The sequence below is a fragment of the Pelmatolapia mariae genome, linkage group LG6 (genome assembly GCF_036321145.2).
Source record: "Pelmatolapia mariae isolate MD_Pm_ZW linkage group LG6, Pm_UMD_F_2, whole genome shotgun sequence".
NCBI lineage: Eukaryota > Metazoa > Chordata > Actinopteri > Cichliformes > Cichlidae > Pelmatolapia > Pelmatolapia mariae.
Genome location: NC_086232.1, coordinates 7,362,434 through 7,390,262, shown reverse-complemented (window position 1 = coordinate 7,390,262; position 27,829 = coordinate 7,362,434). Strand labels below are relative to the sequence as shown.

The following is a 27,829-nucleotide window of genomic DNA, read 5'->3' as shown; positions in this document are numbered from 1 at the left end:
ATGGCGCTCTTTCCATCAGAACAAAAGATCAACAAGGCTGTTAGGAGCAAATTGTTGATTCAAGGAATGGGATCATAAACCACCTTATCCCCCCCCCGCCGCCCCCTTCCTTCCCCCCCTCTCTCTAGGTGGAGGAAGCTCCGTGGCTTGGCATGTTGGCCATACTGCCAACCATGCCAGCCGCGCCAGCCATACCTGAGTGCCCTCCCATAGCTGGAGGGCTGTGCTTGGTAGGTGAGGTCATGTCGGCTCCCCGCCCCTGGCCTTGACCTGGGGTCTGCGGGGCGTGGTGGGCGTGCTGCAGGGCATGGCGCTCCAGCAAGGTACGGTGAGTAAAGGCCCGGTGGCACACGTTGCACTGGAAGGTGCGCTCGGCACGGTGGGTGCGCATGTGCACATTTAGCGAGCTTTTCTGGGTGAAACGCTTGCCGCACATGGTGCACTGGAAGGCCCTGACACCAGTGTGCACCACCATGTGTTTGAGGAGGTAGTCCCGCAGGGAGAAGGAGCGCCAGCAGATGGAGCACTGATGAGGTTTCTGACCTGTGGAGCCAGGCATGTGCAGAAGCATGCTTATAAAACCATCCCCAAGAACAGCCTTGCCAATACAAGTGAATCATTTTCTGTTTGCCTTTTGTTCATATAAAAATACTTATTTTACAATTCTTTTAATATGATACAAAGAATTCTGGGATAGAAACGTGTCTATTCATTAGACAGATTATCCTGAAATACAAGTCTCTACCTTTGTGCTGACCTCAATGGCAGGTGATAATGAGGTGAAAGCTGGCGTTTTGAGATGCAATACTGCATACGTAACAGTGCAATTAATCTTTGTCCTCTTCACACTTGTGTAACATACATGCAGCTGATCAATTACTGTGACGTGAACGTACCGGAGTGGATGAACATGTGCTTGCTGTAGTTCTTCCTGGAACGTAAAGATTTGCCACAGTGCGTGCAGTCGAACGAGGTCTCAGATCCCTGGGAGGAAGGTGAGGGCCCTGCGGAGCAGGAAGAGGTGGAGGGTGGCGGAGCTGGGGTCATTGATGCTGGGGGTGGTGCCTGCTGACTGGGCTCTGTCCCCGCCATGGTGTCAATCCCACCCATGGGCCCGCCTACATAGAACGGAGCTGGCTGCGACTGGCTCACTGGGTACTGGAACAGAAGCTGTGAAGGAACATGATACAGACCATTTGCTCTGGATGAACATTTCCGAACACAATCGATAATATTTAGAACTAATCAACTACATATACCGCTTACAAAAACAATAGCTGGTTCATTTCAATAATGACCACCATCCTACCAAGTGTGGCAGGACAAAAGAAGATCTAAACAAAATAACAGCAGGTTTTACGCATGTGCTCCTCTCTGGACACCGTGCACTTGAGAGGAATAGTCAGCTGAAACAGAATCAGTGTTGATTTGCCTAGCAGTTCTCTGAAAAAAAGAAAACATCTGATAACTCAGGTGGAGCACAGGATCTGACTACTATCTAACCCACAAAAAGGTTAGATAGTGTGAATGCGCATTTTTTTCCTCATTTGTTTATTTTCCCTTTTTAAAGTTTCTCCAGAGGTGTGTTTTACAAAGGCGTTTGCCACAAACCTCTTTATGACTCATTTGAAACTACTCCTCTCCAGATATTGCACCTTGGAAGCTCCACTCCTATACACATATGCAATTAATCCATCTTCAAAAATATCCGTGTCCACGCCTTCCAGCCACAAAACACACCATGCCTCTTTAGAAAACACACCGTCATTTTTTAAATGCCTTAAGAGAGCATTGTGCTAGCACAGACCATCAGTAAATATGGTACAAATTGTTTGACAGGTGTGCGTTTCCATTTGCCAATTTAAGGAGCTGACATGTGACTGAACCCACATCATCAGAATTTTGAGAAGGCCTGATTTGAACATATATATGTAGAAATGGTATGTTACAGTCTGGTATGTTATGCTGTTTCATTTTCTTTTTTACTTTGTTTGTTGCGTCCTTGAAAAAAAAAGAAAAAAATCATTGTCTATGCAGGCCATTTCTGCATTTTCATTTTCAAAGTCAGCACACCCGTCAATCAAAGTGTGTAGGCTGAAGCTTGAAAAAGATATACAGCCCATCACACTAAATTGAAGCTTTTACTTGTGTTTCTGTTGTTCTGTGTTGGTTGAGTATGTGTGTGTGTTTTTTCTTAGTGCTGCATTGCGTTAAAATCTACTCTCCGTCAATCATCTCACTTCCTGCCTCAATGCAAACATCATTTAATAAGATTAGTGCTTCACATTTAAGGTGCTTCAATTTTCTCAATTAAATTATTTTGTAACTTTTGCAATTACAATAATGTATTTATATAAGAAATGTGGAGGAGCAATTATTATTTTCATTAACAATTAAGTCGCTCATTATTTCCTCATTTAACTGCATAATTGTTTGCTCAGAAAACGGTGAATAGATTCATTCTAGGTTTGCGCTCATTTTGTTTTGAGTTCTAACATACACACAAAAAGGGTGTTTCATGCTATTCTATCATTAGAATCAAGAATAAAAACATTTATACATTTTTTCTGAATACATGCACATTCCAGTGAAAATGCAATGTGCACTCAGGGCTTAATTTGTGATGTTAGTAAGGTAAGGCTTAACAACTTGCACAAATAAAACATGTTCCCTACTAGAGAATATAACACACTTTTAAAAAATGCTGTAAATAAAACAATTAGTGCACGTCCAGCCAATTTTAAGCTGAAACTCTGACCACAACCTGCTTTTGACCAGGTTATGAGTTGAGCATAAGTTGACATGGTTATTAAGCCAGGTAAAAAAAAGCCACTTTGGTGATACAGAAAGCTCTGACTTTAAGCTCGACAGAGCTCACTAATCCATTAATCTTACTTCCTAGTACACCGCTCGTGAATTTGACTGAAGCACTGACCTGGTTGTTGATGGCCTGGGTGGTTGGAGGTGGAGTCAGTGGTTTATTGACCCTTCCTCTGGGGTTAAAAGCCATGGCTTGAGGGGGCTCACTCTGGGGCCAAAAACTCTCTGAAAACACGCCCTGCTCATCATAGAAATCCTGAAACACAAAAACAAACATAGATTTAAAAAAACAACTAAAAACAAACAAAAGAACAAGCTAAAAAAAAAAAAGACTATTTAACATGAGAAATTTTGCTGTTCAAGGGTCGGATGGTTCACATCTCTGCAGCTCTGCAGACAGCACATATCATCAAAGGAATGTAAAGGCAAACGTAAAATTAGACTTTTGGTCATCTATACGGGCATATAGTTCAAGTAAGAGTCATTCCTTTATGCCATTGCTTTGAAGGAAACAAGATTATCTTTTTCATGTAACACACATTACGCAACGAAAAGACTTTCTGTGTAGGCAAACCACATCCCTCATTACCTAAATATACAGCCAGTTTTCTTTATATTGTTTATAAGTCTACCATGTTACAGGTGCAGGCGAGCAGATGCTGACAAGATATCGTACATTACAGTCCAACCAGTCAGAGTAATGACTGTCATAACAGCAGTTTCACTGGAAGTAGTTAGACCTGGCTGGGAAGATGATCCACGTCAATGTAAAGAAGCACGAAATGCCAACATGAGTCATACCAACAGTAACTTTCTGTTTGTCTGAGAGGCTGATCGAGTTTCACATGCTACGTCGGTGGTCTGGTATCTTCTTATCTGTGGTGGTACAGGTTGTGTGATGATGCAATAGTGTCATGCATTACAGTTTCCAGTAACTAGGGCCAAATGTTTAAACGAATAATGTCAATGTTGGGATTTCAATGATTCGCACTTGCATCCCATAATTTCATTATACATGTGAGTGCTATTCTAGTCTGTTTGTCCCTGCCATGATTTTCTTAAAGTGGAAAATACCCAAACTTTTGTTACTAAATCTGAGTAATAATCGAGAAATAACAGAGTGGAATATATGTTTTGCTTTTACCAGAGTCAGACATGTGTATGGATTTGGGGTGGACAGAAGAGCATGCAGAGCTGCTAACAACCTTGGCACATCCTGTAAAGGTACCATAGCACACACAGTGAGGGTAACACGGTAGACAGAGAAGTCAAACATTAACACTACTTCTAGTAAAAGGAAGTGAAGAACCATACTAGCACTAGTACTGCTAACCTACTTAAAACAGACAGTCTTACACATACTGGAAGTTCTTCAAGAATCTCTACTGCACAGGCTTTATTTACGTCCTTGCAGAGAACAGGCCCATCTGCAGATTTTTGTCACAGAATTTGAGATATCAGACCAAGATGACCTTTGAATATATCGGATATATAGTTGATTTTTCTTAAAAATGTGGGATCAGACATCATTTACAACTGATGACTAGCAATAACACCTCCAGGTGGCGTGTGGCCAACTGAAATGTAACACAGCATTTTGCACGCATTCTAGGGCTGTGGCCAAATATTACTATTCAGATATTTGTTCAGTGGGTATGCATGTATATCTCAGCTTGCTAACCACATCTATTGCACTCACTGCAGTTATCGTCATGCTTTGGTTCCCGTTATTGTTGCAGAAATTTAACCACTTTCCATACTCATATTTTTAGCCTCCTGCTTTGCAACAACATCTTGCTCGAATGGAACAGGAACAGCTCTCTCGCTCTGCTCTGTTCACTGGGTGAGCGAGCAGGGAGCGTTCAGAGTGTCAGGGAGCAGCGGTGCACTGTGCAAGAGGAAAAAAGTAGGAGAGCTTCTCCAGATTCAAACTTTCTCTCTGAGCGCTCATCTTACATGTAAACATGGCGACAATCACAGCAGAGCAATTGCCTTTTAACCGTCATAGACATGAGGAGGACAAATAAGAAAAATAATGTCTGCAGGGATGAAAGCAAGAGCCCGTTTCACACATTGCTCAAAGACAAGATTATACTATTCAAGCAATGTTGGGTTAAGTGACGATCACATGCTGTGTCTTTGACTAAACTGAGTAGATGATTTTATCTCCAAACGTGACAATCTGCAGCAAAACTGACAAGCAGGGCTGAATCTTTCTGACTGTGTGGCAGATGTTCCTTGTATAGACTGCAGGGTACAGCAGGCTGCGGCATAAATCTGCTCCACCACGTTTTCCCATCTACTTATTTCAGGACTTCTGGCACAAATGCTGAGTTCAAAAGTACTACAATAAGGCCTTTCTGAGGCAAAACGGAAGATAATGTACCAAAATATTTCTCTAAAAAAATCAAATACCATCACTTCACATCTGCAATATGTGTAATACTCTGAATGCCATGCTTCTCCTTGCATAGTAGATAAATTATTGAAACATTCAGCGCAGGTGAGCTGTTTTTTTTGTTTCTTCATTTTAGTTCTTTTTTTATTCACTTCTGAGTTAACATACCTGTCCAAAGCTTGCCATGGATTCCTGGGAGCCCTCCTGCTCTTGATCTCGTCTCCCATCCTCCAAGGCATAGACAGTCCCATCTGCGTCCTGTACGCTTTCATCCTTCACCACTACTCCCTCTCCTCCCAGCACCTAGGGAGAAAAAAAAAAAGATGGGTCCATTTCAATTTCAAGTAGTAAAGAAATACCTTTAGATCAGTAGTTGGAGCTAAAAAGCAACAAAAAGTCTATAAGAAGAGCAACCACTGCCCCAGCTACAGCCCCTTCAAGCAGGTTCTGATAAGTTGAATAACCTACAGTCAATATGCAGAAGTCCATAGTTTATCAACAAGGCAATTACTGCTGAAGTTTAGGCGAGAGATCCAACTGTGAAAAGTGCAGAAACATCTCAGCGATATACGCCAATGCAGTGTGAGAAGAGGGAAAAGCATAAAAAGAAAGAAAACGAAAACGTTGCAGCTCTGCATGCCTGAAAACTGTAACCATAGCAACCATTCCCCTTATCCCCCTACCTGGAGTCTTAGCGGCTGCCTCTGCTTGCGGCTGTGGCTCGCCCCCCTGTCTCTATCTCCATCTCTTCCCCTGTCTCTCCCATCCAAGTCCTCCTCTTCACTGTATCGGTCTATCCCCACAAGGTCATCAGAGAGGTCAGTTGTGTTGCCGCGGAGGCTGTCCCTGCCAATGCTGTCCACACTGGCCACGCCGGAGCTGCAGCCCGCTGAGAGGTTCCCTGTGCTACTTGTGCTGGCTCCATTGGCTGTCTGTGCCAACAGGTCTCGGAGCTTGTACCTTACGTCCTGAGTACAGCTTGAGCTCTGCTTCATGAGGACTGCACCTCCCCCGGTGCCCATCGCGTCACCACCACACATGGCACCGGGGCCCATGTCTCCAAGTGCCATCAGGCTTACAGTGTTAGCTTGATCCATGGGGCCTGGGCCGCTCTCACTGACGCTAACGTTGGCACCCCCTAACCCACCGGCCATGTTACCACCTCCACATTCAGCCATGAAATTAGAGAAGTTGGCGTAACCCCCACCAGCGCCACTAACAGAACAGCTTCCACTGCTGCCGCTCTCTCTCCCTTTCCCCCCACCACGCTCCTCTTGTTTAGGGAGGACCCCTCCAAGCATTCCTCCTCCAGCAGCAGCAGCCGCGGCCGCTGCGGCTGCTGCACTTGCTGCCCCTGCTGCTGCCTTCCTCTGAGAGATGATCTGAGTGCACTCATCAATGACCGTCTTAATTTGCAGGATGCTGGCAGCAGTGAGGATGCACAGGGCCTGTGACTGCAGCACCACCAGCGAGCCACTGTACATGAAGTCTACAAGCTGCTTCACGGTTTCAGCGGGCACCAGCGGTGGAACAGAGATTTCAGAATGACCGAGCAGCAACTTGTCCTGGAAGAAGGGGCTACCGGCTGCCAGGACACAGGCATGGGCACGCAGGGAGGCATCGTGTATTCGCACGGTCACATCGCAGAAGAGGCCCTCACGCCGTTGTGTGCGAAGGGCTTCCAGCACTGATTGGCTGGAGTTGTGGAGGTGGATGTAGTGCACGGTCTCTGTGCCGGACACCATGGCAGGAGGAGGCGAGTCACTGGGAACCGGATGGGAGTGGGGGTGGGGGAGGGGGGGGAGGTGTCTGGGGTTTTGCGTCAGCTTGAGGGATAAGGAGGACAGGGAGGGAAATGGATACAGTGCATGGGCCACGGTGGGGCCGTGTCCTCTCAAACAGTCATGAGTCTGATGAATGTTTACAAACTGCTTCTCTGATATGCCTAAGGGTATGAGGAGCTGCCTTCGATGTCCTGAGTGTGGGCAATGTCAAGTGGCTGTTTCCACCAGAACGTTAACCTCTGTTAAAACCTGCTGAAATAAACCATAACAAAAACAATTAAACACTAAGCACTTATATAAAGTTTTCAGTAGTGCAAAAACACGTTTTTTTTATATATGTATGTCAAAAATGTTAATTTATTCAATTGCAACTCAAATATAAAAAACACAGAACTTGTCTTTACATTAGATTAATCAAAATTAAGATTCTTTGTTTGGGGATTGTTGAACAAAGAGGAAACCTGAAATGTTTTCCTAAAAGTCGTTGAATTGCAATGCCCATTTTTCACATTTTCTAAAAACTTTGCAGATATTAATAAGAATTTCATGATTTAAAATAAATCATTCACAAATTATACTAATAATCCTCAACTATAGCCCTTAATTATGTTGTGCTCAGTGACTCGTTTCATGTTGGAACTAGTTAATCCAGCCGTTAACGAAAGGTGGCTGAGTAACAATTGAGCAGCTAATAATCCATCATCAAATTAGTCGCGTGCATCATTTGGCACACCTGTTTTGGTCAACCGACAGCACGTGCCGTGCGTGAGTCCAATGGTTCCCCGGGTCAGTATATGTGGCTATCTTGCACAGTAGGTGGCCGGTAACGCAACATCAGAGTTAATTACACCGTTGATTGAGCTAAACAGGCGCAGGAATAGCGAGGCAATATGGGTGGATAATTAATAGCACTTGTTACCTAAATGTGTAACTAATAGCTCGATTAAATTGATGACTGACCAGCTAACGTTTCCTCCAGCTACAAGCGAGCAGGTTAACAGCGGCGAGCTAGCGTTAACTAGCGTTAGCTGTTGATATTAGCCGCTCGAGTCCCACACGGAAATGTGCATGAAATGCACAATTTTATGCATGCAAAAAAAAGCTTCGACGTCCAATAAAACACAAAAGTGGAGCACTGAATATAACGGCAGCTGGCGACGTTTCTAGCATAACATATAAGCAGCTATCAAATCTCGCCCCCACGCTCAAATAGAATGCTAACCTGGCTAGTTTACTAGCTTGCGTTAGCTAGCGAAAAATTAGTAAAGTTAGCATGTCAGCAGCTAACGGGCTACCACCCTTTTCTGCACAAAGCTTCTTAAGGCTATACCTACGTGTTTTACTGTGACACTGTCATTGCATGCTATTTAATCGAGACTACTTACAATAAAAAATACAGTGACAGTTCGGTTCTTGGTAGTTTCAGGCAGATGGATGCAGCAGGAAGCCCTCATATAACGCACCCAACCTGATGAGAGCTGGTAACAAACACACATGCACGCAGTTGCACACACACGCATACACACACATAAAGAAAGCACAGAAAGGGATGTGGAGTTTCTCTTGTATAACGCAAGCTACACGAGCGGCAACTACTAATGTACATGCACCACTTCTATGGTATTAATTATAGGCTTGTGCATCTAAAAATGTAGGACAAATACCTGCAGACAAAGTCCAGATACAAGAGGGTTTTCAAAATACCTGTACACGCCTAAATAGCTTCGAGGAAATGCAAATACTCAGCAATTGTTTAAACTCTTTCATTTTTTCATTACTCACGGGCTTGTCATATGGGAAAAGAGGAAACTAATGCAAAATATTAAATGAATTATATTCGGCAAGCGCAACAATATAATACAGACAAATATACAGATCACAGGAGCATAGATTTTGAAGTTAACTTTTATAGTTAGGTGTTTAAATATTGCGATTTCTTACCGTTTATATGAGCATGTATCTGAGGGCATTTGTACAACAAGAATTCCACTTACCTGACTTAATCCCAGTAAGAAAGGCAACAGGCTTGTTGAAGTTGGTGGGGCAAGATTCCTAGATCAGCCTTAACGCAGTGCTGCATGCTCAAGAATGTTTGTCATGCAGTAAACGCTTGCATGAAATGGGAGAAAAAAAGGTCAGTATCTGAACCTTGCTCTGGGTTTAAAAGCCATGCGGGTACCTGGTTCCAGTTGAAAAGTCCTAACCCTTCCCAATCACATTACATTGGCCTTGATGACGATGAGGTCAAGGAAAGGTGTGAAGGAGAGTTTATATAAAACAGAACAGCCAGTGGGACAATGTCACTTTGTTATTCCCCCCAGTTCAGCCCCCACCACCACCTAATCATGTGTGGCAAACTTGAATATAAAATGATATAATGTAATAAATATGTGCTATATATTAGACATATAATACAAAAATTGTGGTGTGGAAAAAAAAAACATTCACAAATACTCATAGGTTGTGAGACACCTTAAAAATGCTATAGATGACAGATAAAAGGTCAGGGATGACAGATTGTCTCCATGTAGCGCATTATTTTGAACTTGTCTGTACCCTTCCTGACTTTTGCCCATGATATCTATAAACCGTCACAAGTTACAGACATAGCCCTTCCTTTGTATCAGATGAATGGTGAACTTAATGCACTTTTTATGTGTCAGCTTGTTACCAACTTCACCATCTGCATTTCAAGTTCTGCCCCTGCTTGACAGCTAAAGAATGAGACACAGGTTTTACTCCACAACAAAATATAATTTAATGAATTTGCTTTTTACTGTGTCGATCACAAATCTATAATGATGTTAAAAAAAAAAATAGAGCAAAAGAAAGAAATGATCCAGTAACCTCCTTTGTGTTGATGTAAGGCATGCAGTCTCCACAGAGCTTTGGACATTGAAAGCTACAGGTCATACAGTAAGACACACTGACACTCAGCTACAAATACACACAAAAGCGCTCATTATGTCCACTCTTCTTGGGGCCCAATAAACATTTATTGTTTGCACATACAATGAGTAGAAGTGGTATTCATCACAACACCAAAAGTTTAATAGTTTACGAATAGCAATAGGATGGGCTAACACTTCTCTGGGGCTTTTTCTACCTTGTCCGCTCTTGAGGAATAAATGGTATGGTGATGCAGGAATATTTGAATATGTGAATTACACTGCCAGTTACACAAAAAGGGGTTAGTAGCCAAACACGTTGTGTGAGCATGTAGCACACAAAATGAGGGAGATTTTAACAGCCGTGACTCTTGCATTCAAACCTTTGCGACGAGCCCTTTTGGAACCGTTTTTTCTCAACCAAAGGAGCCTGTAAAAACAATCAGCTTCATTCAGCTTCAAGAAGGTTCTTCATGTGGGAAGTTACATTGACGTGTTGCTGCTGTAACTTTCATATAAAAAGTGCAGACATTTACTTGTGTCTATGGTGCAAAAATCTTGATGACCTCTGGGATTCAAATTGGCCTGAGCTATATAAATACAATTATATATCTGGCTTCATATAAAAATAAAACTAGCAGTACACAAATATTGCACACCTAAGGAGTTTAGATTTGTCAGGTTATTGACAAGCTATTGAGGAAAATGTACAAACACGGAAATAATAAACCATCTGGTGCAGTATAAATAAATATTTAGATATTGAGTTTTAATTCTCTGCATGCAGTATATCTCTCTGGCTGTAGGTGGACCAAGTTGGGCACAGGTGGAGTCACGGCTGCCAAGGGGAAATGGATGTAGGCTGTGCGGTGCGTGAAGGTCATGGTGGAGCAGCAGGTAGTTCTTGGGGACAATTGGGACAGAGCTGCTCAGTGTTGCTGGGCATCCAGCTCCCTCTGGCGGCAGCCCACAGCAGTGATAAGGGCAGCTCCCTTACCGCTGCCGTCCTCAGACAGCAGGAAGTTGACATCACATTTGGGGGCGAGTTCCTTCACTGTTTGTTGGAAGATCCGAGAAAAACTGAAGAGAGCAAGAGGAAACTGTGGTTAAGAGGCAGCTTGCTACTGAACTTGAAATGACAGTTGCTTTCCAGCATAGGTGACAGACATACATATTATTCAAACTTTACAACTAGAAGCAGCATCAGAGTAGTCTGAGGAGGTACATTCGGGCCTATCGAGAAGGTGTGGACTTGGAGGTAAAAGAGGTCCTCTGGAATTTTATTGGTGCAGTTATCTCCTAATTTGTAACCCCAGTTACAAGAGTCCCCCAGTAGTCCCCTCGACAAACAACCAAATTAAGATGTTAGCTTTGAGGTACTTTTTCAGAAAATAATCTTTTATATAAAAACTGGTACAGTTGTAATTCGTCCTCACAAAGAATCACAAGTGGTAGCAGATCAAAGTGTTTTAAGGATAAGAAATGTAGACAGATTGTACATTTAGTTGATTTATAACATACTAATACTTGGCTATTTATGGGTTGTAATATGTTTATTACAGTTTCTGCTGTTTTTATTCTGGACATCTGCAAACGTACAATTTGCTTTATCTTTTCAATGTCTAACATGCATTATTTAATGTCAAAAAAGACCAGTATATTTGTTGAATATAGGTCCTTCAGCACTTTGTTTTATCACTTTTTGAATGTTTTTCCATCCTAGTGACTGAATAAATAATTCAGTGCTACTGTAAGGCCAGTGAGTTTGGTAATCTTGGGTAATTCTTTGCAGACTGATGAAATACAGTAACATTTTAGAATGAACGGGTCTCCTTTCACACAAACATGCCCTCGATTGTGTTCCTATCCCTGCTCTTACTGTGGGTGCAGCTTGTAGAGTGTGCCATCCACGCCCACTGTAACATCCAGGTGGTCCAGTCTTCTGTTCTCACGGATCTTGTCCACCACTGCAGCCATTCCGGCTCCGCAGAGTTGAGCTGCTCGGCGGGACACTGTGCCGCACACCTCCTTGACGATAATACTGTCATCACAGGTGCTGTCGAGCCCCAGCTGCTGCAGGATCGCTCTGACCTGCAGCAAGGCCAGACGATCGCTGTGGAGAGAGGTGGGAGGGGGGAGAGAGTCAGAGGTCAGCTAACAGCAGGAGAGTCATTGGATACCTCACAGCTGTTCCCAGAGGCTAAGGTAGGCTTAAACAGCATATAAGCTCAAGTGCTCACATCCCCCTTCCTTTATCATTCCTAGGGGTGGTGACTCATTAAAAACTGCTTTTTGTTGAATACTTCAGCTTAATCCCATGTTTTCATGCTGGTATACTGTTAATTTACCAGCATTTTGCATGTTTAAGCCACAGGCTTTATATAAACACACATATTTTACAGTACTACTAACTCTTTCTAGCTTTCTGGTATTCACCATTTTCTTCTTAACTTCAGTTTTCATTTATTTTGCTACAGTATGAAAATTAGTCTGCATCAGACAAATTACTTTTTTAACCTCTGTATGGTTATGCAGGTATTCTGTAGGGGCAGAATATTAAAAACGGTCCCACACAATAATATTGTAGCTAAAAAATTAAGTACAAAATAAGTGCATTTTTTGTCTGAGGTGGATTATAGACTACTTCTTATGTGCTATTAGCTTTTTCTAATATTCTGATGTTCTAAATTCATAAGATAGATAATATATAATATTCTGTAAAAGTCAGTGGAAGCCTATGCCTGCTAGGAGGTGTATGAAGCAAACAGTATTCTGTGTAAAATTGTTAAACTATGTAAGTTATATAATTTGTACTAATTGGAATTAAACATTTAACAGTACTTTTGTAGTTATTAAATACAAAATACTGAGGGTGCTAAACTTTTATTTGAATTAACTTGTGATGTTTGGTAAGAGTGGTAAATGTAAATGTACCAAATTCACTTTTCTGTCTCCTGGCTTGACATCTGTGCGCAACTTTATAAACTTTCCACATTTGTCAGAATATCCATGTCATAGCATACATCACCTAGAGCATAACAGGTGGCGGCATTCAGTAACAGTTCTATGAGAGAAGAAACTGATCTTTTTTTATTTAAGCAACTGATCCCCCTCTAATGTTGAAAATCAGTCCAAACTGGCAGTGGTCGAAGACTGTAACCACAACTTATGTGCTCTTTATCTGCTATTATGGAGTGCAACTTATGAGTAACTGAAGAAATTGAATGTTGTGTTTGAATTGAATGCTCAAAAATATAGTTGGGGTGAATTTTACCTTTAAATAAGACAGACTATTTTGTAGAAGCCACAATTCTGTAATGTCTGCTCATGGATAAACAGTTTGTATATAATGCTTGTTTGATAGCATTAAAACAGCCCTAACCAATAATTACAAAAAATAATGTTAGTGTGAAATGATTCACTCACCTTTCTATCTGTGACAGAAACTTTGTCTCAAAGATGCCCCTGGTCTTAAGTGTCTCTGAGATTTGTCCCCGGAACAGGAAGCCACGCTTGGTCAGATCAATCAAAATCTGCCGTACAATCTCACCAAGATACATTCCACTGCACATCTTCTCATATCTGTGATGCAAAAGAATTAACACAGCTGTGTCAGTAAGCTGTAAAGATGCTCTCTTAACTAGAGATGCCATTTGTTTTCTTTTTTTCCCATTTAAATATTTTTTTCTGTTTGCTCTTCGATCCAGTATTACTATGAACAGGCCAAGATGTTGAGAGGGAGAGTATAGCACTGTGGCAGGTGTTGCTATTTTGTTATTTGTGAAATAGCTGGGTACTAGCAGCATCCTAACCTTTGTTTGCCTTCGTTGAGTGAGTTCTCATCCACTGCCTGGTCGTATGTTGTCCTGATGTCATCCAGACAGCCATTGTCTCCAAATGCCCCCCACTCCATATTGACACACATCCGACCCTCGGTACCCGGCACTATCTCAATGTTCTTCATTTCTTCCATATAACAAGCATTGCTGCCCGTTCCTGAGTGTATACACAGCCAGGGCTATTACATCTGAAAAGAACTACCAAATTTCTTTTTTGTTTTTGAAAAAACAAATCTTTTCTAACTGTAGATTAGTATTGGGCTAAGGTGCACAATAACACAAAAGTAGTTTTGCTTAATAAAAATAAATACATAAACATATCATTTTGTTGTATGAATATTTACCTACATCTTTCATCCATAAACCTTGCAAGATAATTGTAGAAACGATATTTTTGTTATAGGTTGTGTTTCACTCACCTGCAATCAGTCCCACCTCACATGTGGGCTCCTCATATGCACAGGTCATCATCGTCCCCACTGTGTCATTCACTATGGCAACCACATCCAGCTCAAACTCCTGCAAACATCACAAGAATTATTGTTTACACATCAAAGTACAACAATATTACATGCACGTATAATGCAATAAGAACTTGTGTATGCTTTCCATGTTATAGACAAATTTCAATTCAAAAAATCATGCCCAGAATATATTCATTACAAATGCACATACTCATGTTACTGAAGTGTTTACATCCGGTTACTTATATTAATAGCCATATAAATTTTTTTTTTCCTGCAGTCTAAAGAATAGCAGATAGTTACTGTTGCTTAAGACTTTTCCAAGATGATGTTAAAGCAGCGTTAAGTCCATGTTTTTCATTAAACATTGCTGGATGGTTGTTTTGACAGATGAATCAATATCACACCTGGCAACATCTTAAATGCCACACTGAGCGCAATGCAGTTCACCCACACTCCTAGACAGACGAAACAACAAAATACACAAGCAGTTTCAAAGAGCTGTAAGGTTCAGGAGCTCTGCCAGACCTCTGGCTTCTGGGTGTTATTGCATGCTATACGAACAATAAACAGGTCCAGGCTCGCACCGCTTTACCTGTTAGTTAATGATTTACTTTTGGTTAATACTTACTGGATTCTCCATCTAAAAGAATAAAATGAATATGTGAAACCCAAAAGTGGCAACATGTGGATATAACAGTGACATTCAACTGTATTCATAAAAATTTCATTTATTAGAGAGAGTAATTAGTCATATTTGTTGTATATGCTTACTGTTCTGTTGTAGATTTATACAGTATGGGGTGGGGTTAAGGGTGTTTATGCTGAAACTGCAAAATTGCAGTTCACAGCAAAGATGCCTGTATGCTGGGATTAGCAGCTATGTGGTCATGTGACGTGGTTGGTGAGTGAATATATGATATGCAATCCTCTTTACTACTAAGGTGGTTTTTAATGAGGTGGTCTGTTAGGTTACATATCCAGATTCTTTCCCTTCCTTATTCTGTAATGTTTTCATGAAACAAAGTTTAAATTATGAGATTTTAAATGACCAAAATAACAGAAGTTCTCTAAATAGTGGGTAGATAAATGAATATCAAAAAAACAGTTAAGTTCTAAAATAGCTGAATTTCATTATTTAAAAGACACTGCTTTGAGGGGCTCATTGAAGGCAAGCATTTATTTGCTCAGAGTGCTGTCAGTCAGAACCTGAACAGCACTTTTAAAGAAGCAACCATCTGAGGTATAAAGAGGACAAACTGTGTCTACATCATACAGGATGCAAAGGTGCAGCTTATACAAAGCCTTTTTTTTCTCACCACATATCCCAAACAAAGACTATTGTTTTGCTGTTCTTTGTAACAATAACCAAGCAGCAGTCAGAGGTATAAAATATACATATATGACTATTTGGGATAATTTTAACAATACTGAATGAAACCATTTTACCGGTTTTAGGGTATTTGAACACATTTTGACTAAATGATGCATATTTTTTAGTAGCAAACTTTTCACAATAATGGCATCTTTGGGCTTTCAGTCAAATCCAGTGGATTAACTAGTGTTCGTGTTGTTGTGACTAAACTGGTCTGTGATTACCTCTTTCCTTTTGATTGCTTCCCGAAGAAGCTCCACTACATCTTCACCCTCACAGTCTGTGGCCTTGAAGCCTTTGGTCCATGTTACAAGGATGCCCTGAAGATAACAAAACAATAAGTAATGATTTAAAATATAATAATGTTTAATTTGACTGAATAACATTTCACAATTCTCCAAACATGTCAGAAAAACGACTTATTAACTAAGGATGTGTCCATTACGTGTGTACGTTACATTGTACAATACGCTTTGCCTTCTTGGTAATTTGGTTGTAGCTGGATTGATAGCAACATAAAGTTTTTGCATTGAGGGAAAAAGGGAACATACTGCATCCAAGCTGGTCTGATGGCAGGGGAACGAAAAAGTGAAACCCAGTGGGAGTCGAGCACTTTTCATTCCCATGTAGTCCAGGAAATCAGAGATGCAGTGCACAATGTGATCAAAAAGCTGGAAAGAGACATCATATAGAAAGAAAAGGTCAGGACTGCTAATGGCTTTTGGTGTTTTTTTCATGAGAGTTACAAAGATTCATTAAGGCACCAATGCCATGTTTCAAATGTATTTTGTTGTAGCTAGAAATTAAGATGGAGAACAGAAGAAATTGCTTTAAATGTTTAATCTGTTTTCATGGAATAAGCAGTTTTTAAAGACTGAGAATTATTTAAACATGATTATTGTACCTGTTTCCTGCAACAAATACGCAAAACTGATCAGTACCTCTTCCCCTGTGCCCTGCATGACTTCTATAGGAATGGCATAGATTTTGTTATGCATCTCCACTGATCGTCTTTTCCCACTGCGAATCTTGACCAGAAGCACACGGAAGTTTGTTCCTCCAAGGTCCAGAGCAAGGAAATCACCATTTTCTGTTAAAAAAGCCAAAGAAATTAGCCAGAGAAGCCACGAAACATAATTCTACCACCTCTGATTAAGTTTTATTTGTTGTACTGGTTTAGAAGAAATATTGTTCTCTCTATGGTTAAAAAACTTGAAAATAGCAATTATATTTGACTGCCAGGTACAGGGAATTAGGGACAAAATATAAGGCACAGAATTATTGGCTTTTAAATCTTAACGTATTTGTCTAAATGTTAACCTTCATGTATTAATTGCCATTAGGCATCACAGATAAGTAGTGCTAGTTTATCAAGGTGAGGCCAGCATTTACTTGTGTGTGCTTCTGTGTCTGGTAATTCACCTATTTTCAGAAAACTTTTTGGAAGAAACACATAGAACTAGGAAACGTCAGCTGTGTCTTGAGTCAGCATAAACTAACCATTTGTAGTGTTACAGGTAATTGGATTGTGAAAATCCTTTCATACAGATCCATAAAGTCCACCTCATACACTACCTAAGTAGATACATAATTAAAAGCAGTGCTTGTGCTGGGTAAACATGTCCAGCTGTTGGGTTTTTAAATATCTGAAGCTTGTTGTTTGACTCCTTGTGCTGTGAACTTTACTCATGCTTTTTGTGTTAGCACAAGCGCTGCTTTCATTATTACCAAAAACAAAACATATAGTGACCGATTGTTTCATGATACATTATGTAGTTTAGTAGTTACTTTGAGATGTCATATATACTCACTTTAATTATTAATAATGCTGTTTTTATTGTGGTAAATAATGCAACTGTTTGTTTTACCAAATATTGATATTGTATTTTACAAACACGTAATAATTTTACCTGATGCAATGGTGGCCTTATTAAGGTAATACGGCCCCGAGTATAACACATGGTTTCATTATAGACCACACGAAACACTTCAATATCAAAGGATATTGATATTTCCATCTGCATTACTTTCCTTTAGCCTTCATATATGACATAGACAGCCCTGAATGATAGTTGAGATTGACTTGGAGTTGGACCTGAGCTAACAAAAACACAAATCTATGTATGTCTCATTTTAATTACCTGTTCCGTCCGGTGTGCTTCGAACAAAGGTAGGCAACATTTTGACTGTAGCGTCCTTGTGGCTGTCCTTCTTCAGGCCTCTTTCAATCTCCACCTTCATCCTTTTCTTCACCTCTAACAGCTGATTTTTGCTCAACCGGAATTCTGCCAAAGTCTGCTGAATTTGGCGCGCCTGCTCCGTTAAACGGTATGCCACTGCTGTCACCATGGCTGCTCCTTTTCCACTCCCGCTTTCGGACAGCAGAAAACGGACATCTGAGTCTGGGACTAAGCGACGCACAGTTTTGTGCAGACGACGGGCATATCTGTTCAGAGAGCAAAAGAATTCCTCGTGAGGAAAAACAGAGTCTTCAAGTGAGTATTAGAATGTGTCAGAATCTATTTTTCATCAGAATTATGTATTCAGACTGCAGAAATATATAAAACACTACACAATCACAGGATAACTGTGACTTAGAATTTTAGGAATTCACAATGCAGCAGATCTGAACTTCCAGACAGACCAAAACCTGGAGTTTTTCATTTAGGACTGAATCTAAAGCCACTCAAAGAATTATCTGGCGTACATCCTTTCTACGCTGCATAGGTCTTTTTGGAGTACGTAACATTCAAACTAAATGTGCATCTCTGGAAAGCGCCCTTTAGTCCCCATTTTATGGCCTACTCACTGAGGGTGCATCTTGTACAGAGAGCCATCAATGCCGACGGTGGTACGAAGCCGCACGACTCCTTTATTCTCTTTAAGGCGACAAAGAATGGCTCCCAGAGTTGCAGATATTAGATTAGCTGAGCGGAAGGATACGATGGTGCACACGTGCTGCACAGCCAGACAGTCTTCTTCTGAGGGCTCCACTCCAAGCCTTGTCAGGATTTCCATACACTTCTTCAGTCCTTCCTTAGTCCTAAAATTACAAGTATTGTACATTAAAAAGGTCTTAACTCTTCTGTTGAAGAATAGTGGAAAAACTATTTTATTCCTTCATGTCTCACTTTTCAATTGCAGATACATGTTTCGTCTCAATCTTTCCTCTCGTCAGGAGCTCGGGGGTTATTCGTCCCTCAAACAGCAGCCCCTCTTTGGCCATCTTGACCAGGATGAGTCGTACCAGTTCTCCCATGTACATGCCACTGGCCATCTTTTCAAACCTAATCAGAAAAAAACACAACAGTGTTTTCATGTAAGGTATCACAGCTACAATTTCTATTCGTCTAAATACAGTCCACTTCAGACTAGAATGCTTTTTTTTAACTGTAATCTTAAGGGACAAAGCTATATTTTATCTATAGTGGTGTGTGTACAGTAACTTCACAATGTATAACAACAAAGAGAACTAGTCCCAAAGAAGTTTGGGTTTAAAAAAAAAAGAAAAAGAAAGGAATCTTACAATTGTTTTCCTGGGTTGATCGATCCTCTGTCAATCTCACGGTCAAACTCTGTGCGGATGTCCTCTAGGGACCCATTATCCCCAAAGGCACCCCATTCAGTGTTGATGCACATCCGGCCTTCATCTCCTTCAACCAGGTCAATGTGACGCAGTTCCTCCATGTAGCAGGCATTTGTTCCCGTTCCTGAAAGGATGCACAACTGACATAACTCTTATTTCACTTCAAAGCAGAATGCGGTGTGCTATTTAGCTCTAATATTTGGCGCCCCCACATGTAGAACTGTGTACATGCTTCTGTACAGTGCTCTGGACCTCGTGTGATTTTTGCCCAAGCTTGGACGAGAGACCTTATTTTGCTTGATTTTTGCCCTTCTGGGTTCGCAAAACTAAGAACTTTAATATAAAAATGTATTCTCAACATCCTGGGATGTTTTGAAGTGCTGTTAAAGTACACTTGGTTACTAAAACTTGTTGGCTTTAAGGTGCTAAATACCTTTTCCAAAGCCTGGGGAAAGGATTTATTTGTTTAAAAGGGGCATATCAAATCATGTGAAATGCAAGATGTGTTTTTTCCCCCTACTTTAATAGTGTCATTGGCTCAGGCATTTGTATTTGCCTAATGCAGTGGTAAAAATCCATGAGTTTTTACCTATAATGATTCCCACTTCACAGCGCTGATCGTCAAATCCACAAGTCATCATAGTGCCAGTGGTGTCATTCACCACTGCCATGATGTCTGCTTGATAGTCCTGGGAAAACAAGGTTATGTTTAACTCAAAACAAAATGGAAAAAAAGAGCCATCTGCCAAAAACTGGCAGATGGCTTATCCATGTTTGCAAATGAAATCCACAGACAAAAACCTACCCCTCGTTTCTTGATAGCTTTGTTTAGAAGCTTCACAACGTCCATGCCTTCTACACCACTGGCTTTAAACTTCTTTGTCCATGTTAATAAGACAGCCTGAAAAACAAGACTATCTTTAATGTACTATAAGACAGGCAAAGACAATCTCAAATATATGCCCATCGCTATTTCAGTCACGGCATCGCCAAACACGTTATCTATAATATATAAACACAATAATATGATACTTTAATATAAATACAATACATACAATAAAATATAATGCATTGATGAATTTACACTGTTAAATTCATCAATGAAACCCTAGTGATGACGTGTTTGGTGAGCACAGTGAGTGGTACAGTTATCCTTTAAACAGTAACCTACTTCAGTTATCCTTCCATTAAACTGGAAGTGTTTACCTCATCTAGTTTGGTTTGGGCACACGGGAAAGAGAATGTGAATCCCACAGGAAGTTTTTTATCCTTGATTTTTTGTTTCTCCATGAAGTCACCGAGGCAATCTGCAACATGGTCAAAGAGCTGCAGACATAAAAAAAAGACATCTGTAAGAATTTCAAGGTGATATAACTACATTTTGGCGCAAATGTAACATTTTCTTTATCATTTTAAGTTAATGCATCCTTAAAGTACAATTGCCGGTTTACACAAATATCCCTAAAACTTTACTTAGAAAATGCTTTAAAAAAATATGTAAAGAACATAAAAGATTCTGCAGACAGTTCAGTCTTTCTTTAAACCATGCATATTTTAAAGGTCATTATTGGATCCTGGAGAAATAGCTGTTATCGACCCATATTGACCCATGACTTGTGACTTAACACGTTTTTAAACTATTATTTGATTTTATTTTACTTTTTTTTTATTGGTCATTGGATTAATTGTATACTTGCATGAAATTTTTAAAAAATCACACCAATGAAGACTGTTCACAGAGTTGTATATTATAAAATAAGTCACAACCTAAATGCATGTCTTTGTTAACAAACCTGTGATATATCACATTACATTTCTTCTGACCAGCTGTCCATTCAGCATTTCACTAAACAGCATCTGTCTTGTTCTGTCTGTGTAAGTCATGGCCTAAACCAATCACACAGCCTCAGACAGTCTTTCATGTTTTGGTTATCATGTTACAACACGACTGCCAGCTGTCTACAAGTCCTGTGTAGGCCAGCGTAGGTTCTGACGTTGCTCTTATTGTTCCCAAGTGTTACAAAGATCATTTTACACAAACTGAATGTTGGGTCGGCCTTAATATAACTGCTTCATGTGGTGTGTAGACAGTAATATTGAATATTCTTAATTAAGTGTGATTAGGACACATCAGTGTGACAAGGATTACAACATGAGAACAACATGTCTGATTGCTTCTTAGCAATGTTTTCACAGAGGAATGGCTCAATAAGAAGAATACAACAAGAATGTTTAGTACATTTAAAAATGGTAGAAATATATTTTTGGTTACCTGTGCCCCACTCCCATGGATAATGTCATCAGGGGTCTCATAGATCTGGCTCTCCATCTGAACTGGTTGCTTCTTGTCTTGTGTCACTTTGACACGCAGGATCCGAAAGTTCGACCCTCCAAGGTCCAGAGCTATGAAGTCCCCCTTTTCTGTCAGGTTGAGAGTATGGTCACACATTAGAGTTTTTTTGAGTTTTGTGATTTTTTTTCAATTGCAATTCATGACAAACAGTTACGACTAGTCCTCCCCCTGGTGTATTCCAACCACACACAAACCCCCCCCCAGAAGATTTTCCCCATATTATGTATATTTTGGATCATACTTGAATACCAGAAGTCAACTCATAGATGGTTCAAAGACTGTACTTAGGGCTACAAGCGTCAAATGTGAGTTTTGGGTAGATTTATGTTTTGCATTTTGTTTTTTGACAGTTTTTTCGAGCAAAGGGAGTGAAAATGTGTTTCTTTTTTAAGAAATATAATATCCTAATTTTAATTTAGGCCAAATTTCGAAATTAATGAGTGTTTGATACTTTATTAAAGCTGTCACTGCTAATTCTCTCTAAGGCCATCAGTATTCCCAAGCTTGGCATGTCACTAAAAGAGAAAAGGAGCTTTATAGGCATCCACCACAAAGCACATGCTGTTAGTAGTAGCAACAACAAAAGACAATGTTTGGAATTATGACTCCCCTCTTGGCCAAAAGTACAAAGATCTGTCAACATTTCTCAACAAAGACACGAGGAACACATCCTCAGGTTTATTTTCCTTACTCCCTACTTATGGTTGGAATGCTGCCTGTCCTTAGAATCAAATATATAAAGTAACCCACCCCCGTGAATAAAAAAAAAAAAGAAAGGAAAGAAAAGCATAATGTCAACAAATAGCCTCTCTGATTAAAAAATGTGAAGTTTGTTCTGAAATGAATACACAGACCTATATGTGCAATATTACAGGTAATTACATTCATTTATTCCTCTTGAAATCTGACACTGGATAAGAACAAAACACCGTATGTGGATATAAATTTACTATTGCTGGAATCAGAGTTGTAACCTTTAAGTTAAGAAGTTCAGCTGCCCTCCAACAAAACACTGTTCATTGATACAGTCATGCCAGGACTGTAGTGTTTGCTGCCTTGAGCTATTAATCCTCTTGACCTGACTGGAATGAGATGTGTGTCTGGGCTGGACATACAAGTGTTAGTGATTTGCTGCAGAGCATTTGCTGTTTTATAACCCATGTCGTTGTATATTCTCACTGCTAGCATGCAAAGGCTCTGATGCTGTTTCTTTTAATTAATGCAAAAATTCTTAACTAAGCTAGTCAACACTAGTGTTGTAATCTATTCACTGATAAAAGAAGGCTTTATCTGTGGCATGGCTGGTGTCTGTAGTAAAGGCAAAAAAAGAAACATAATATGGTCTACAGTTTTAAAATTATTATTTTTGAGAGATTTGATTCTATTTGATTCTATCTGCCATTTGATTCTAAAAATACATTTTTATTATTCCATTCCCATAAATGTGTTTTAGTAATAAAAGATATGTCTGCTCTGTCATTACCACTGCAGTCATGCTAAATTTGAGTCGTGATGATTCAATAAATTCTACTGAGGTATTTCAACTAATATCTCAGAGTGAAAACAGAATCCATGAGATTTAGGATGAAGCTCCTAAGCTGGTCTGTCTACATTTGTATCTCTCATTAGCTTTTACACCAAGTCTAATCGTATTACACAGTAAAAATTACAGTCTGAGCTTAGCTTTTCATTTGTTAATTTTCTTTCCAGAGAAAAAGTCAAGACAGAGGAATGGGATTGATTTTTACTCACTTCACTAAGTTTCACTTATCCCTCTTATCATGACAACCATCCTTGCCAACATGTATGTCACTACTGTCATTATATGGATTTAAAATGTTTATTTAATTTTTCTTGCCATCACCATAGCTTCAACTTCACACTTTGCTTCATCCCTGTCACCTCATGTTGAAACCCTAGGCTATATATAGTGCAAGAAGGCAGGAATGTCCGGCTGCCTTGGCTTTGTTCTGACATCAGTCTGCGGAGCACCTGAAGTATATTTCTGCATTTCTGTTTCTCATTTTTCAACTTGAATACAAGAATAAAACCAAAAACAGCAGAAAGACATTCACATATTTAGTCATCAATTCTATTTTTGTAGTTTGTTTCCCAGTAAATGATCTTTTATAATCTGTAATAATCTGACTGTCAAAGTATCCTGAATATACATTCTGTTCCTCTATTATTTTATCAGTATAGCCCCAAAATATAAGAAAAGTAACATCTTAAATTAGTTGCATGGTCTTACTAAAAGCCTTTTGCTGGTTACAGGCCAGTCCTCAGACTAGTAAAGATAAATATTTGACACGTTGCAAAAAGATGTGATTGGATTATATGAGCCTATGAGGATTCTGTTAAGTTAAATATACCATTATGAGGTTTTCTTCTGCTTGTACGTTACACTGAGTGATGAGGCTGTTTGGACTGTTTGGCCTCAGGCCTAAAACAATAGTAATCTATTTAGCTTGAACCCAGAGCACAAACACAAAGAGGCTTATGTGACAATTTTAACATCAGCACATTCTTTACAGTCAGACAGAAACAAAATACATCCTTCAACAAGTATGGATGAAATTTTGTCGTCAGTGTGTGAATAGGAGGTATTAATGATGATGCTTCTTTTGCGTAATAGTGAAAATGCTCCTTTATTTTTGAACCATTTTGACTTCTAAAATGCAGAATTATTTTTGAGCTTTCTGATATTTTTTATATTGTTAAAATATTATTACAAATTTTTAAGCATTTTTAAGACATTTTTAAGCTTTAAAGGCTTAAACCCATGTGTTTGACCTCATTAAATGAACTGCCAATGACTTTGGGCACTTGGGGGCACTGTTGGGCACTTACACAATTAAGGAGAATATTTTCGAGCAGATCAGAGCACTTTGCTCAATAATCTGTGATTTCTGTGAGACTCTTAATACACACTCTACCTGATCCATCAGGAATGGACCTGACGAACGTGGGCAGCATCTTCACGGTGGCAGTGGGGTTGGTGTCACGTTCGAGCCCATTCTCCATTTCCCTGCGGAACCTGTTCATGATGTCCTTAAGCGTCTCATCGGAGAACCGCATGGAGTACAGGTACTTATCGATCTGAAGAATAGGTGCACAGAAAAGTTGTTAGGGAAGTTTTATGCTTGCTAAACATCTGTCAGACACTAATATTTTGCAAGCTGAGCACATATCAGTTAACATGAATTAAACACATGTAAACACTGCCTACTAGTATTGTCATGGTTTAAACACAACAATGGGGGTTTCCTGGCATGGATTTTATAATGGATTTATGTCATTTGAATTAGTTAACAGCATGGCAGGAGTTCTAGGACATGGGCAAAAATCAATAAATACAATAATGATGCAACAGGAAGTACCTCTAATTGTGGCAAAGAGCCTGAATTTGGACACTTGAATCCATGTACTAGTCAGTGGTATAACATTTTGATACAATTAAATTATCAACAAAACATTTTTTATAATAGCTACATTATATGGTTATATCACAGTTAACACATCTAATGAATGAAATGTTTGTTGGGAGGATTTACAGAGGACATTTTTTGTTATTGTTATATAATTACACGGTGCATGCCATGGGGCACCCCGCACGCCTGAAACCTGCTCTGTGCCACGAGACAGTCCACACATTTGTTAACCATCAAGCTACTCTGTCACATTATTAATATTAGCCTCTCCAAAATGTCACCTGATTTGTAGAGTTTGTCTACAAGAGTAATGAAACACGTCCGTAACTTCTTTTAAAATACAGTAACTTTGATGTTTGTCTATATATACTTTATAAAGTAACATACTGATTTTTTTCATGGCCAATCTTCTTGATGTTGTATGTAAATGCAGTTAAATCGTATAGTTATTCACTCTTAGTTTTCCTGACACTTATAATATGGCATCTATTATCAGTCTCTTTCTTATGTTATTTAACTGCATCTGTGTGATGCCTTCTTTTGTCATGTTTTTGTATCAAGATTTTTCAGAATTCTTACGGATTTAAATTAAATTTTGTTTGTTTGCCTGATCCTTTGATGCTTAATCAAAGAATACTAGTAAGACCAAGGGTGTACACACTAAGGCTACCCAGCTACTACAACACTTGGATAACAGATAGTAAATCTAGCTGCCACTAAATTTGACTCCTTATCTTGATATGGTTACAGTGTCGGTGTCCTCTGATGGATGTGCATGGTTTAAGAGCTTTCATCCTTTCAAGGATTGTTTTTACCCCAGTAGTTCCAGTAACCTACTTCAGCAGAGGCACGTGTTGCTACTGCACTGTGATATCACACATGACGTCGTGAGTATTTGACCCCACCCCCACTTACACTGACTGCCCTCACCCGTATCCCCTATTCCCTGGGGATATCTTACCAGTTTGTTCAGTCACTAATTCGCTCTGAACACAGAGTCAGTTTATATGGGCAGCCAGAAGCTGTAATCAGGCTCAGATTTCACTGATGGCAACGTCTATGAGCTGCTAAAAAATTGAAATGTGTTTTCACGATGGACTAAAAGAGGAATGAAATTAAGAAGGCAACAGTGCAATGGGATAGAACATCTGTGAAACAGTAAAAATGAATGACTGGGGAAAAAAACTACGCTGACAGTTGGGGACAAAATCGTGGATCTTGGAGATCTTGACTTTTGCCAACAACCCCTCATAGACACCTGTCTGCTTCAGATGCCATAGCAACCAATGCTCCGGAAAAGCTCAGTGATGGAGGTCTGTCTGCATTTCACCACGATCAATGACCACAGCCCTGCTCAAGGACATCTGTGTCAAATACTGCTAACAAACTGAAAATGCACCATATCAATATTAAACATCATGCTGGCTTTCTCCTCCCGTAACTCCCAAATGGTGCATCCTCTTCTCCCAACACGATAAACCCCACAGATTTGATCCCAGCATGCAGCCACTGTTCACCGGTTCTGTGGGTATACGCTAGGCTGCTGTGATATAACAAAGCTCTGAAGTCTAATATAAAAGGACCACCATAACAGTTTAAAGCTGTTGTCGCTCACCTTTTTGAGTTGATCATCCTTCAACTCGGTGAAGTAGTAGGCCAGAAGCTGAGCCGCTATCATCCTGTCTGCGCGTCCTTCGGGAGCTGTCACTTACTACGAGGTGGTTTGGCAGTGAAGAAGAAGGGAAAAGAAGATTGTTCAGTTTCCCCCCACGCTGATCCCGCTTTATCCTGAAGTAGAAGCAGAAGCAGGCCTTAGCTGAGCACTGTGTCAAGGCAAGGTTAAAAGGAAAAAGTCTGGTGAAACAAATGTGCAGCAGCGGCCCTGCCTGCTAGTCTGCGACAGGCACACACACATACACACACAAACACACACACAGGCTGGGTTTGACCGTGCCTCCTCCCTCTGAGCTGCTAGCTCCCTGTTAGCTCTGAGGAGATGTAACAGCTCGGCACAGGAATGGTGGTTCTGTTTTGCCCTGCCCCCACTGAGCACTCCCATTGGCTGAACCCAGGATGTGAAAGCAAAGGAAAGAGGGGGGAGCAGATCGGAGGAGGGGGCAACAGGGGAGTGCAAATGGGAGTGGGGGCACGGGAGCTGTGAGCTGAATGAGGAAGCGGCTTACGCACGATAACCGGCCACTCTCCTCCATAGACTTCCCCGAGTTTGCACGTCTCCGTGTTTCCACGGCTACAGGAGGTGGACGTGCAGAGAGGCAGGGCAGCCACATGATGATGTCACTACTGCAATACACCGAGCATCAACTTCAGGCTGAAGGACATCACATTCATGCTGCAACATCCAAGCATCTTCTCATAGCTCCACACATGCAGCAGCACAGTTGGAGAGTCAGACTTGTGACTGATGGCTTCTTATCTCTGCAGCACACACCCCACCCACTGCAACACGGAAGCTAGAGATATAGATAGAGATATAGCTAAGTCTCATTCCTGACCTTGGGAAGACATTTCTTAATGGAAGGCAACCTGACCACATTATGTACCTATAAATCCACTAATCAGTGTTTTTATTTAAAAAACAACAACTAAAAACAAAAAGTAACAAAGAATATAAAAAGTCAGGACGACTCATTCAAAGACAAGAAGTAAAAACATTCGTTTGCAGGTTGCAGTCACATTAATTGATATTTTGAAAATGTGTTTTATATTTTTTTAAAATCTATTCTTATATGGACTTAAAATGTGTCCTCTTTAGCTATAGCCAGCACATGTTTTGAGCCCCCACCCTTCTTTGACTGCTGATGAGGCTTCAGCATTGCTATACATAGTCAGGGACAGCTCCTCTGCCCCCTGTGGCTCTATTACGTCACCAC

The 27,829-nt window shown here is 40.3% G+C and overlaps 2 protein-coding genes across 3 annotated transcripts; both read right to left on the bottom strand.

The window, feature by feature from the left end:
• Nucleotides 1-122: 122 nt before the first annotated feature.
• zbtb45 (zinc finger and BTB domain containing 45) lies at nt 123-8,498 on the bottom strand. 2 transcript variants are annotated; one of them, XM_063475090.1, is made up of 6 exons: nt 8,388-8,498; nt 5,902-7,254; nt 5,387-5,521; nt 2,936-3,076; nt 897-1,170; nt 123-543 (listed from the first exon to the last, which is right to left on the bottom strand). In XM_063475090.1, the coding sequence occupies exons 2-6, from the start codon at nt 6,961-6,963 to the stop codon at nt 125-127; spliced, it is 2,031 nt and encodes a 676-aa protein (XP_063331160.1). In that variant the 5' UTR covers nt 6,964-7,254; nt 8,388-8,498; the 3' UTR covers nt 123-124. The 2 variants fall into 2 exon arrangements, with proteins under 2 accessions (XP_063331160.1, XP_063331161.1); XM_063475091.1 differs by having other exon boundaries at nt 5,902-7,251; nt 8,388-8,494.
• A 1,246-nt stretch (nt 8,499-9,744) lies between these two features.
• Nucleotides 9,745-26,937, bottom strand: LOC134628923 (hexokinase-1-like). The gene is made up of 18 exons (XM_063475758.1): nt 26,554-26,937; nt 24,444-24,606; nt 21,427-21,575; nt 20,361-20,480; nt 19,960-20,055; nt 19,744-19,843; nt 19,095-19,278; nt 18,700-18,855; nt 18,378-18,611; nt 17,710-18,014; nt 16,510-16,658; nt 16,120-16,239; nt 15,793-15,888; nt 14,149-14,248; nt 13,703-13,886; nt 13,317-13,472; nt 11,770-12,003; nt 9,745-10,970 (listed from the first exon to the last, which is right to left on the bottom strand). The coding sequence occupies exons 1-18, from the start codon at nt 26,614-26,616 to the stop codon at nt 10,820-10,822; spliced, it is 2,760 nt and encodes a 919-aa protein (XP_063331828.1). The 5' UTR covers nt 26,617-26,937; the 3' UTR covers nt 9,745-10,819.
• Between the last annotated feature and the right edge of the window lie 892 nt (nt 26,938-27,829).

Coding starts and splice junctions, on each gene's coding strand:
- zbtb45 (XM_063475090.1), bottom strand. CDS start 6,963: ATGGTGTCCGGCACAGAGACCGTGCACTACATCCACCTCCACAACTCC. Junction 5,522..5,901: donor GGCAGCCGCTAAGACTCCAG/GTAGGGGGATAA, acceptor TTTTCTCCCTAG/GTGCTGGGAGGAGAGGGAGT. Junction 3,077..5,386: donor CCATGGCAAGCTTTGGACAG/GTATGTTAACTC, acceptor TTTGTGTTTCAG/GATTTCTATGATGAGCAGGG.
- LOC134628923 (XM_063475758.1), bottom strand. CDS start 26,616: ATGATAGCGGCTCAGCTTCTGGCCTACTACTTCACCGAGTTGAAGGAT. Junction 18,856..19,094: donor ATCAACCCAGGAAAACAATT/GTAAGATTCCTT, acceptor TTTTCTGATTAG/GTTTGAAAAGATGGCCAGTG. Junction 12,004..13,316: donor TTTCTGTCACAGATAGAAAG/GTGAGTGAATCA, acceptor CTCTCTCCACAG/CGATCGTCTGGCCTTGCTGC.